This window comes from Pleuronectes platessa, chromosome 14, assembly GCF_947347685.1.
Source record: "Pleuronectes platessa chromosome 14, fPlePla1.1, whole genome shotgun sequence".
NCBI lineage: Eukaryota > Metazoa > Chordata > Actinopteri > Pleuronectiformes > Pleuronectidae > Pleuronectes > Pleuronectes platessa.
The window spans coordinates 7,124,079-7,136,997 of NC_070639.1; the positions used below are offsets into that span (position 1 = coordinate 7,124,079).

At 41.6% G+C, this 12,919-nt stretch overlaps 2 protein-coding genes across 3 annotated transcripts in view; one reads left to right on the forward strand and one right to left on the reverse strand.

Annotated features, from left to right (window-relative positions):
- fgf14 (fibroblast growth factor 14) overlaps positions 1–5,958 on the forward strand; it is a 99,032-nt gene extending 93,074 nt beyond the window's left edge. For both annotated transcript variants that reach the window (XM_053440621.1, XM_053440620.1), the window contains exons 4-5: positions 4,293–4,491; positions 5,816–5,958. In XM_053440621.1, coding sequence (XP_053296596.1) covers positions 4,293–4,491; positions 5,816–5,958 — 342 coding nt within the window. The remainder of the gene's footprint in view (positions 1–4,292; positions 4,492–5,815) is intronic.
- Positions 5,959–8,972: 3,014 nt separating this feature from the next.
- itgbl1 (integrin, beta-like 1) overlaps positions 8,973–12,919 on the reverse strand; it is a 39,450-nt gene continuing 35,503 nt past the window's right edge. Inside the window, exon 11 of the mRNA XM_053440132.1 lies at positions 8,973–10,025. Within this exon, the coding sequence (XP_053296107.1) occupies positions 9,937–10,025 (89 nt within the window). The 3' untranslated portion in view covers positions 8,973–9,936. The remainder of the gene's footprint in view (positions 10,026–12,919) is intronic.

A 12,919-nucleotide genomic window follows, 5' to 3' on the forward strand; every position in this document is an offset into this window, starting at 1 on the left:
CATCCAGTGAGTCAGCCTTTGAATGTACAGACACAATGGGGATGCCTTCTGCCTTAGAGATTGGAACTATATTGTCCTAGAGTGTTTCTGTATTACCACGGAACTTTTAAGATACTTTTTCTTTGTAATTTTCTGGTCTCCAGAAAGTAGACAAAAAATTCAACCGCAAAAGAAATAGGGAGAGAAAATCCCAGTAGATCGTGTCGCTGAGGAAACAGTGTATCTCAACACCATAAAGTTCAAATATTTTATAATATAAGTTGGAGTAAGAAACTTGCATTGGGCTGTTTTTGTTCAACTTGAGTGCATTTTTGTTTGGCCACTTGGGGGCAGTAGAAGGAGCACTAAACACAGCCAAAACAATATGTTAAAAGAGGCTAAAGCAAACTTCGGAAGTGTGAGTTGATTCTTTGTTTGAGTGACCTCTTTTATATCATACATGGTAATTACCTACACAAAAGACGTTGCCCATTTATTTGTTGGTTGATTTGTACATTTGTTTGACTGCAAGCAAGATTACACAAAAACAACTGGACGGTTGTTCACAAACCTTGGTGGAACGATATGGTGTGGGTTAGGGAACAACTCCTTAAATCCTTCGGTGTGGAATCCAGGAATAGATTAGAACTTTCTTAAATCATTTTCCCTGGGAATTATTCATGCAACTAGATGGAAAGAAATCTGGCATATTTAGGGAACTGATATCTATGAGTATGTGACATTTGGTTCAGCTTCATTAAACACAAGGAGCCTGTTGGGCCTTGGCGGAGGTATTTGTGCTCCTGAGGGACAGAGCACATTTAATCCTGTGTCAATGTTAAAGAATGATAAGGCAAATAGCGATGAGTCAATGGGGTGTTTGCATGATTGTGGCAACAATTTGGAGAAGAACCTGTTCTTATTTCAATATTGTAGCAGAGATGCACTAGCCCAGGGCAGTGATATCCACATACTTCTGGCCATCCATAGTCATTGGCAGCATTTTCTGAAATGTGTGTGAAGATGCATTGATGGAAAATGAGGGACATATGATCGAAACATTTGGCTTGTTGACATTTTAAAGCCCTAAAAATGCAGTCCGCAAACAGTTTTAAATCAGCTGCCTTCACAGCTCTGATTGTCAAATCAATCTGATTACAGTGAAGGAAATGTTTGTTTACCATCAAGCGTGACTCAACAAACAACCACCCCCACTTCCTCTGCGTCCGTAAACAAAGAACCACTTTTTTTTCGTGTGTCTATGTAAAGGCGTTTGATTAGCCACCCTCAGAGCCGTGCCACCAGCTTGTATGATTAGTCCGACTCCGGGCTGTTTGGTTTATTTTTTCCAATGCCGTATAAGTAATCAGCGCCGGGCCAAACCTGGACCGGCATCAAAATGACGTGTCTAATTACAGCAGCCAACTAACCTGTGGAGCAGCTCACCTGACGGGCAAAAAGTAGAATTAATTACCTAATTGAGGCAACTCAGGGAAGCATGAAGGTAAAAGCGCGGTGCCTTCTAATCGTCTCTGCAGTTCAGTTTGTTTCAGCATGAAAAGAGCGTTTTCATCACCTGCTTTCAGGGAACAAAGGTTAATAGTTAACACAAATGAAACACAACGATGAAGACATTTATTCTGGTTGTTGGCTAAAGATGAATAAACAAGTTTGTTTTACGTACCCTGTGAACAGGCCTCCCTTGAGATAAGACTCGATGTATAATTTCTGATGATGAAGTCGTGCTCTGTGTTGTAGACAGTCAGTAACAGGGTGCTCTGTCATCGTCCTGTCCTGGCAGATAGGACACAGCCCGGCCTTTCTGACAACTGGAACGTAATATACAGCCATTTTGACAAACTGCTGCCTGCTGCTGACACACAACAAATCCTAATGACGGCAATATAATAAATAACGATGAAGACTAGCCTGTGCATTGTCCTGGGAGAATGTTCTTTTTTTACGCTAGATGCTAGACGCCATCATGCTCTGGGTTTATATCTTAAGAGGCTCAGCTTTTAGTGCTACAACCTACAATGTGTCTGCCTATATCAATAGATTATTCTGCTCAGCGTCGCACGAAAGCAGCATTAATACGTCTGATATTACGCCTAATGTTTGCCTCTAGAATAATCTGAAGTTAATGCTCTCGTGTAATGTAATAGCCAGCGAGACAGTGCAAAGTCCGAATGAAGGATTTCCCCAGGCTTATGTCATCCAACCGATCGCCCCTCTGACCCATTAATGCTCTGACTGACAGTTTTTTCACTGTAATTGCAACTTGAAGATTCATGCGCCTCTTCCTGAGTTTTTTATTGACATCTCAGCTGATGCTATTGTGATGCATCATGCATTTGTGCCTTCAACTTCAAATGCCCAGGAGTCCTCAGTCAAGGATAGAGAGGACACTCAAAATACAGCCGGGTGCTTGTCAGGATCATTATGGTCATCCCAAGTGTCTGCTCTGCTTTCAACTGAACAGTGTCTGGAGGATAAGCTCTGACAGGAGTGATTCACCAAAGAGCTAATTATACCATAATCACGGCACAGTGTGTCCTTTGCTCAAATTTGAGCATTAGGCCCACAAGTCATGTTCTGTGAAGCCACAGTACAAGAGATTCACAAAAACTACTACAACAATCAATCTACACTGGAGTATTGTCACATGTTTAGTCACTCTAGTATCGTGGCCATATCTGTCAGTCGATCCATCACGTTAAAACATTTAAACAACAATTAGATTGACATGAAATATTGGGGATTCACTCATTGTCAAAAGAAGATTAAGGCTACAGACTTAGTTGATCCCTCACAACTGTGAGGTTGATCGGTTTGGTTTTAAGTGAAAAGTCTTCATTTGGATTATATTCTTGATGCATTGATGAAACTTGGTTCAGGTTATGATGATTTCCAGATGACGATTCCTAATGATTTTGGAAATTGTCTTCCTAGTTTGGACCAGCAAGTCAAATATTTTCCACATGTGGTCAACTATCTCAACATCTACTACATGGATTGGCACAACATTTTGTACAGACATGCTGCGTTCCCGGAAAATGAATCCTAATGATTTTAGGTTTAACGCTAATTAGCAAATGTTAGCTTGCCATCACGGTATTGTATTATGGTGACCACAGCAGACATGATACCTGCTTTAAACCAGCATGTCAGCATGGCTGTTTACCCAAATCATTCAGACATAGCGTAATCAAAGAGATATAGTCAGAAAGAATTCTCAAGAAAATATTCAGTCCGTCGAGGCTCTCTTTTTGCGATTTGTATATGTTTTTTAGCAAAATTTTGCTCAGTAAGTAGTTTTTGGAGTACTGTAGGTTGAAAGACAACTCTAGATACATCAAAAGCATTCTACACATAATCTGTTTTACTTATTTGATGGAGAGAAATTGAAAGGAAACATCTCAATGACCTCAGACCCTGACATTGAGAACGACTGTGATGCAGGAAATGTCAGATGATTTTTACATATACTCTCTGTAGTTCTGTGAGCCAGCACTGTGCATTGCGAACAACAGATGTGGTGAAACCTTCCATTGGGATGAGTGTGCTTTGATTAATAAACCCTGATGAATGCTTTTATTTTTAGCCTGGCAGGTCGGACAATGTGGAAACACTCTTTATTACCCTTCTGGTTGGAGATGAATGGGCAGCAGAGAGAGATGCGTTACCTCTGTGTTCATTCGTCAGTGCCAGATTGAGGTGTAAAGGATGGAAGAGTAACTTGATTAGTTCTATCATTGTTTGTGCCAGGTTCAGGAGGCAGTCACAGAAATTTCCAACAGCGGACGTAGCATTTGGGAAGAATGATCCCTTTTGGGTTTTACCAATAAAATGATTTAAGACGAGCCAGGAGTGGCTGGGGAGACACATGGGGATGTTGCCTCCTCCAGCGCTGGGGTCAGAGCCTAACAATATATACTCTCTGCCAGGAACATGAGCTAATTGACCAAACGAGTGTGGAGTCAAGGTTAAGGCCAAGGAGAGCATGAGAGTTGCATTTCATCAGAGCAGGTCATGAGGCTTGGCGTGAATCGGACATGATTATAGCTCGTCCTTTTCACGACAGGTGAAAGTATGAGGTCCTGGCGATGCAGTTTCTGAGCCTGCAGTGATGCTACTGTCGACGTTGTGAGCATGAAATAAGAGTGGAGTGTTGCTGGTGACCTTCATTCACGTTCAGATATAATTTATGATCTTTTTTATTCTTACATAATATGAAGTATAAATTAATGATTTGAGTCTGCAGAAATGTGTTTGCTGCTAGGATTTCAATGTTTGTTTGTGTGTCTTTGCAGGAGCTCTTTACAGCGGAGTGCAAGTTCAAAGAGTCGGTGTTCGAGAACTACTATGTGATCTACTCGTCCATGTTGTACAGACAACAGGAGTCGGGGAGAGCTTGGTTCCTAGGGCTCAACAAAGACGGCCAGGCCATGAAGGGGAACAGAGTGAAAAAAACTAAACCAGCTGCTCACTTCCTGCCCAAGCCATTAGAAGGTAGGTTTTATGTATATAATATGTTTTTATTCATAAAGTTTAAAAAAAGTTTTACAAGACTTAAATCAAGAAGGAATTTATCATTCTGGAAAGTATTGTATTTGAGATCCTGATCGAGTTTATTCCTATGTGCAATGGATGTCCATTGTCCAAAATCTGCTAAAAATACAAATGATGGACTAAATACTTCTTTATCTTAATTAATACAAACACTGTGGTCACAGAAGCTCCACAGCTCAGCTTAGTTTTGATTTTGTCTTCTGGTTTGAATACCAATGAAAAGCTGTTGAAGTTGGTGCAGTATAACTTTATAGATGAGACAACATAGTTTGTTTTAAGGTCGCTGTACTAACAGCAAGATTCAAAACAGTTTTACTTAGTTAGTTTTTAATTTATCACAGATCTGTGTTTCGGTTGAGACAGCCATAAAGCGCTGAGAAAGCCATCACCCACTCCCTTTAAAGGTTGGGTGCATTGGAATTTACAGGATGCAATTAAAACAGTAGATTTGCATGAAAGTAAAAAAGATATAGGGTACTTTGGTCAATGCCACAATTGGTGAAACACTAATGTGCTTATGTAGGCACATATTGACTTATTAAAAAAAAAAAAAAAAAATACTGAAGCTTTGCCTTTAGAGCAGCTTAAGGCAAAGCTGGTCTTTTTCCATTTCCTCAACATAACAGTGCACCAACATTGCATCTGACCACACATTATGTTACGACTGACATGTGGATAAATGTGGATTCTCCCATACTCGGTAAAGGTATAACTGTGTGTGAAATATCCTGGAGGTATATTTTGAATATGTGTGCTGATTCTGGGTTTTTGCCATCGTAAGCGAACACAGTGTAGGAGGCAGGACAGCTCCGTTGGTCCAATAAGAAATGTAGATAGTCCAGCAGATGCCCCCCCCTCTCTCACTCTCATCAGTCACCAGCCTGATTGCTTCCCATCGTTAAACATAGAATCAAGTTGAAGTGTCCTGTCGAGACGGTAATACAGCTGTAGTGTAGTGGCTGTAGAGTGTACTGTAATGAGACACTGCTGTTTTGTCGAAAAATCTTTTGATTACATTGGGAATCAGCCGGGATGGAGCAAGAAGCCCGTAGGCAAGAAGGGCATCAGCTCTTTTTTCCATCTGTAAATTGCAGGGTGTCCTGAGTGCATCTTGTGAAAAGCAACCCAACAGCAAATCTTCTTGAAGAAAATATGATCCTTGATAGTTTTAGATAGGAGAATGCAAAAGTTCAGGAAAGGGGTTCTTGCTAACACCGTGTGCCTTGTCTCTCTCCTTTCTTTTCCTTATCCTCTGCTTCTCCAGTTGCCATGTACAGAGAGCCATCGTTGCATGATGTTGGAGAGACGGTGCCCAAGGCGGCAGTACCTCCCAGTAAAAGCACAACTGAGCCGGCGGTGATGAACGGAGGTAAACCTGTGAGCAAGCCCGACAAGCCCGCGACATAGCCACACCCGACCGGCGCCCTCTGCGTGTGCGTGGCGGGGAGGGGGGAGGGAGGGGGTGTGACGGAGACAGGGCTTTTCCCCCACAAGACTCCAGACCCTCTCTCCTCTGAGGATCAGACGCAGGCGAACCTTCCTCCCTTTCTTCTCTTGCTGTTCCTCTGCTTTCTCCGCCTTGTCCACCTTTCTCTCCGCCTGTCTGGCAGACGGATCCAGAGGTGGCCTGGTTTCTCCAGCACAGGAGGGAAGAGGACCTCTGATCATGGAATGCCTTTCGATTCCTCTGTAACTGTGAGAGCTCATGTGAATAATGCGTGTTTCACGACCACGCTCGTGGTACTTTGCTTGCTGACAGTTCATCCAAGAAACCCTCCCGCCCCCTCTCTATAATGCCCTGTTGGAGCGGAGTGCGTGTACCTTCAGATCTATTTTCTATACCACAGTTCACCAGCTATGTTCTGGGACAGAGACTGTCTAGATAGAGTAAATATGTGGACTGTCGTCCTCTATTTTTTACGAGTACGTTCCCCTCCCTCTCTTTCTATCTCCAGTCACTCACTTTTCTCTTTGTCTAGTAACCTAGAAAAGTTATAAAACATTTTGCAAGGGAGTTGTGTGATTTTCTAAGAAACACATTCACAGAGATATGACATGAAAACACATATATACATAAAAAAAAACGATCAAAATGTTCCTCTTGCCTACAACATGCACACACACACATACACGCACACACTCAGAAGTTGTAGGGAAATTCAGATATTTCTTTTCTTTACAGCTGATAAAAACACACTGGATGCTGGCAGATAGCTCCTGCAATCAGTTGACAAAGTGCTAATTGCAGCTGCAATCAATGCGAGGAGCGCCCAACACACATACATGCGCATACACACATTTATAAGCAGATGTGCGTGTGGGTGGGAGAGCGCTGGAAGGAATGGTGTATACATATCACTATCTAAGTCCCACCAGCGCTTCTGTCCGCCTTCTCTGGTAAATAGAAAACCTGAAGTCTATTTTTCTTTAATCTTATTTCAGAGCGTGGGCTCTAGGAATATCTCTAGGCCTTGTAGGCCTCTGTCCCTCACTCGCTGACTTCTTTGGACTGTAAGGCAAGGCTTGTGGCTTTGACCCAGATGGTCTATAACTGCAGCACTGGCAGCCATCTTAGGGCAGCGTCTACTTACAGCCAGAAGACAACATGGCTGGTAACCGGTAGGCGACATTTAAACTGGCTGCATCCCTATTTGGTTCAGCAAACTAAAGCATGGGCAAGGTTAATATTGTGTTCTCTCTTCGTGCAGCAGTTATACAAGAGATGGCTTATATAGTAAAATTTTCACTGTATAAAAACTTAGGGCAAATGACTATTAAAAAATCATAACTTTTAAAAATGTCTAGATATGAATATAATTATGATTATGAGAGGATTTGTCTCCTAGCTCAGCATGCAGAGTCCAGTACTGATCATCTTGGCCTGTCACGTGCCTGTTTGGACCTTGATTCCCGGCATGCAAAAACTTGTTCCCAGTCCCCACTGGGCCAAAGGTGCCTCACCCACCCAATACATCCATGTAGAGGACACGTAGCATTATCCATTGAGAAACCACACTCAGATGTATCCATTCTGAAATGACCAAAGTCCTTTTTCATCCCAAGAAGAACTGAACTGTTTAGAAAAGAAAAAACAAATACGATTCAATCTCTCTCTCTCTCTCTCTCTCTCTCTCTCTCTCTCTCTTTCTCTCTCTCTCTCTCAAATCCAAATCATCCAAGCTTTCACTGTGATAGCATTTTGTTCTGTCCGGCAGAATCAACTCTACTCAGACCTGCAAAGGTCGTGACTGATGTCATTTGGGAGGAGTACGTAAACCTTGAACTACTCGAGTGCATGTATTTTCTGTAAGGAACAAGGTATGGGTATCGTTCTTCACTGTGTTTAAGCTGAGGAGCACTGACAAGTGTAATGGGCATGTTGTAGGCTACGGCACACCCACACCTAACCTGGAGGTAAACCACTGCACTTTCTGTTTCCCATTGTCATCATGACTGTTAGCAGTTTATCAAAGCTCTATCCCATCAATGACATAATAATGTTTTAATGTCTAGTTTTGTTGGATAAGATTTAGAATATTGAATAGATTGTTGCTGCTGTACGCTGCTAAAACTGCAACTGTGCTAAGAGATTGATTTGGGCAAATATGATTTTTCGGAGTTTATTGGCTTCACACATGGCCATCTCTTATGACAGCGCATCGAAGCACATTAGTTAGACTCTGATATTTGTCTGTGAAAAGCTGTTGATGATGTAAAACGTACTGTTGACGCGAACGTGCAGGAGCTGGATGGTCCGACCTCGTTACAGCCAGTCGTCCTCCACTTACGAACTCTACATGCTGGGCTGGCTGCTGCTGCTGCGGCCCTGCAGTCCAGTGAAATGGCTCCTCCGAGGCTGACTTTATTTTTGTAAATGACCAGTGTGTAAAATGTACTTCTCTGTCTGGATCTCCGTATTCCACAGTTTTTTGTTTTTCTTATTTTACCGTTCGTCTCCATTTTCCTCTCGTATACGGGTCGCGTGTGATGTCGTCTCCTAACCCTGATCACTTTTGCTTAGCCCCCCCCCCCCCCCCTTTAGCCAACTTAGTTCCTCTATCGCTTCCGTTTTCAACCTCCTTATTTCGTAAGTTGTCCCATCTGTTGCATGGGGAGAGGATGGCATCGATGAACTGCATGTAGTAGGCTATGTCTATCAAGAACTGTTGGTATGTACCGCTAATTTTACATACATATATGCAACGAGTTTGTCTACACTATACAGTTTGTGTTTTGTTGTATACACATATACAACACATTGAATAAAAATATTTATATAAAGGTGTACTGTAATGTCAGTAACATACTTAATGCAATATAGTGTGCAGTATATTATTGCACCTGTCATTTCTTTGATGGGACAAAGACAATGGAGAGGGGGGGGCTGGCTAGTTTAAGCATGAAAAAGGCCAAAGTAGAATTTACATTAAATTTTATTTGTGACTTCTTATCGGTTCTCTTTTCAAGTGGTGACTGAGGTTGTGTGTCAACGCAGCTCTCGTCCCCTGATGCCTCCTTTTTGAAGTGACATGGACATCCAGCATGCCACAACTAAAACTATGTATGCCCTTCTCTTCCGTTTCCTCCACTTGTCACTGAGTATGAGTCGGGGGAGAAATGTTCATTAAGGACCTTCAGTACAGTGTCGGTTTCATGGTCAGGTCGTCTGGTTTGATTTTTTTCCCGGTGGAGAAGAATAGGCACTATTAAAAATAATTTTATTTTCAAAAATATATATATATATACCATTGCAAGTATGCCCATTGGAGTTATGTCATGTTATAAAAAATTTGTAACCATGTATGATTAAGGTCTTCGCATTGTTTTCCATGCAAAATGTTGTGTCATGCGGCACATTTAATGTTTTATTATTAAAAAAAAAGAAATAAAAACATAAAACAGTAACCTCTGCCTGGAGCTTTCAAGTCAACTTCTCAGTCCGGTTTGACGCCTCATTGTATAGCAGTCAAAACCAGACCCACATTATCCCCTGCAGTGTCCCACACATCTCAGATATGTCCCCTTGATAAATGAACACTTGGTTTTTTCATCTACCTGTATAGTATGCAGCCGTTTGGAATATGTGACTGTTCCTATGTTATTACAATAAACATACATAAAGCTGTAATATGTTTTAAACAGAAAAAAGATATGGTTGTTTCTTTTCACCTTTACAAAAGTCCAGTTTTAATAAGGATCATTTGTAACCAGTACAATAAATGAATGAGCGCTCCTCGCGACACACAGAACTCCATCCACGTTCGTATCTTCTCCCTCCTCCTGTGGTTTCCAGGCTGGTCGTGGTCGTAGATGGCGGCGGCGCTCCTGGTCGCACCAGGCAGCCAGGCCTCTCGTCTCCCACTCCCACTCACCCCCCCGCTCTCCTCAGTACTCTGCTCCCACCCAGATTTCACAAGCGTTCCCTGTCCAGCCGTCCCAGCACTCGCAGTTGCCGCAGTTGCACAAGCCGTTCCCTGTGAGAAGATGTGAGAAGAAAAAGCTGTGAATTGAAAAGGGCTGTGCCATCATGCCTGACCTTTAACAAGGTTCCTCTTTTCACACCCTACATCCCTGGGTGCGAGTTGTGGTGGGGGATTGAGGAGATCAGTGGTTTTCCACTGCTTCTGCCCATAACAGAGAAAACTCAAGAGTGAAAAACTTTAGCTCAGATATTATAAAGTCTGAACTGTTTCCCCTTCTTGTGACAGTGCTACAGGGTTTATAAGTAATTTTTTTAACCCGCTAACTTTCTATTTAATTAACGTTCAAATCTCGTCCCCTACAAAGGGGCCTTAGTCTTTATTTAACCAATTAATATTTATTTAATAATTCAATCTCTAGATATCTATCTCTGTCTGTGGCTCACATATCTCCAGAACTGTTCCTCCTATCGACTTCCTAAATGGCCTGTTTATACATTAGTAGACCAAATCTTTGTGTATTTTATTATGGGCTTTCTGCAGAAAGGATCAACACAGCGAGAGTCACAGCGATCTCAGATGGAGATGATGGAGAACAGGATCTTATACAGGAGAACTAAGGCTGTTTGTCGAAGCCAGTTCAGACTGGTTCTGTCGGCACAGTTTGAGACAGGAATCAAGACACAGGAAACTGATTTCCATACGTTTCCTCTGAAGATAAAGCAGACAGAAAGGAAGTCATTGGACAGTCAATAAGTAATAGAAGATCAGAAAGGTATTAGAAAGGTCATACAGGTGTCAGGTCACAAACAGTTCAGGTCATACAAGTTTCACACAGGTATGCAAAAAGTTACTTTTCAACTACAAAGTAGTTTTTCCACTACACTTGTTTTTTTCCTACTACAGAGCTGTATGTGCAGCAGTGGTGAGCAGCTTCAGGGCTCTGTGGACTGAGTCCTGAAGTCGGTAGTGTCTTTACTGATGGCCACTTTTCCAGTTTGAGAAAGAAAAGCAACATATATCCCATTACAAACAGGCAGGATTAGACCAGGCACTTAACTACTATTATTAAATATGGCTATTATTTTGGACTGAGGATGTTTTTAATTGGCTATGAGTAGCATAACACCCTGCCCCCATAGCTATCTGAGTTTACAGAGCTGTCAGAGAGGCTGGGGTTAACAGGAGGACTCCCGCTGGCCTGGTGTCACACAACTGAAAAGACCTATCTGCTGCAAAATCCTTCTTTGGGAGAGGAGGGAGGAGTCCAAGGAGAGAGAGGGGTGATGGATGATGATGAGGATAAGACAGTGAAAGTGAGGTGAAAACACAGATGGCACCTGAGATGGGTAAGTAGGTGAGAAAAAGAACCAGGAGAACTCGATGGGGAAAGGAGAGTGTTGGAGAAAAGGGACTGAGCTGCAGGAGGCTACACATGATGTCTCTCAGAAACCATGTTAATCAGCCACAAGCCCATTTGTTCTACTGCAGAAATAATGTTTTGAAACAAGTCACAAATGCTCAATTTCGTTTGTTTCTCTGTGGATTTAGCAAACAAAACTCAAAATTTGAATAAACTGCAGATTTATTGCGGATTATTTTCTTCAGCTGATTAATGCACATGTGCTTTAGTGAGCATTTATGGCGCCTAATGATAACAAGGAACGTCAACATGTACTTGACAATAAGACTTGAATTGAAATTAAGCATATCACACATATTCTCAGGCTGCCTTCATGGTTCACACTCTACTGCATGTAAACCTCAATATTCGGAAAATCAATACACGGTACCATTGAGACACAAACCAAGAGATCATTTTGTGATTATATTCTTAATGCACAAATATTAAATAGGAAAACTGAGACCTTAAGAGCAATTTCTACAGATTAATGAACACAACCCTCATACCCTGATATAATCACGATATATTACATGGTGGCAGAAAATTTTGTAAGTGTAATGACAAATCTACAGCATTGAAGGGCCTGTGAAATCTCCGGCTGCAGAGGATTTATTGGTAAACCTGCGATCATTAGCGTGGAAGAAAAACGATTGCGTCATGATGACCTAAAGGAGGAGGAGCGATTTCATATTATCTGCACACTCAACACCCTTCCTGGAATTACCTCTCCATGCAAAACACCATCACATTATAATAATGGGTATGGTAATAGGGAAGGTTACGGTGATATGGTAATTTCTACATATGTACTCCAGTCAGTAATATGGTAATCAGGATCATTCAACAGACATCTCCATTTATTTCCTTTGTGTTCTTGCAGCCCGCCACTATTTTTATGCAACGTTTGTCTGCAGCTGGAACGACTGGTCCCCATTTGAATGACATTAGGTCTGACATTTGGAGTCGTGGAGTCATGATGAGAAACACTTGTGAACAGCTGTCCAGAGTTTGACAGGCCCCAGGGGGTAAATATAAAGACAAACATGTAGGGAGGTTTCTATTATCAGTGGCACAAGGACGGCTCCTGTGGATAAACCACCAGAATAGAGGAAGTTTGTGTGTCTGTGTGTGTTTGTGTTGTCTCGATTAATTTGTCCACTTTCTGACTCCATTCAGTTTAACATTAGTGGGATACCAGAGTCAGATTAGTTTGTTGGTTTTGTTTTACTGCCACAGGTGTCAGACAAGTAGTCTAATATATATATATATATATATATGTATATATGTATATGTATATATATATAGATATATAAATATAGACATTAGCAAATATAAACACATAGTATGTCATTATGAATGCAGGATGCATTATGAATGCAGGATAATATACTTGTTATCAAATATGTAAAATAAAGAGTAGCATTAAAACAGTTCTGAAGTATCCAGATCATATCATTACTTATGTAAAAGATTTTGAATCATGTCAATGAGCTGGAAACGAGATGTACTTTACAACCCTTTACCAGTGTTTGACTATGTTATT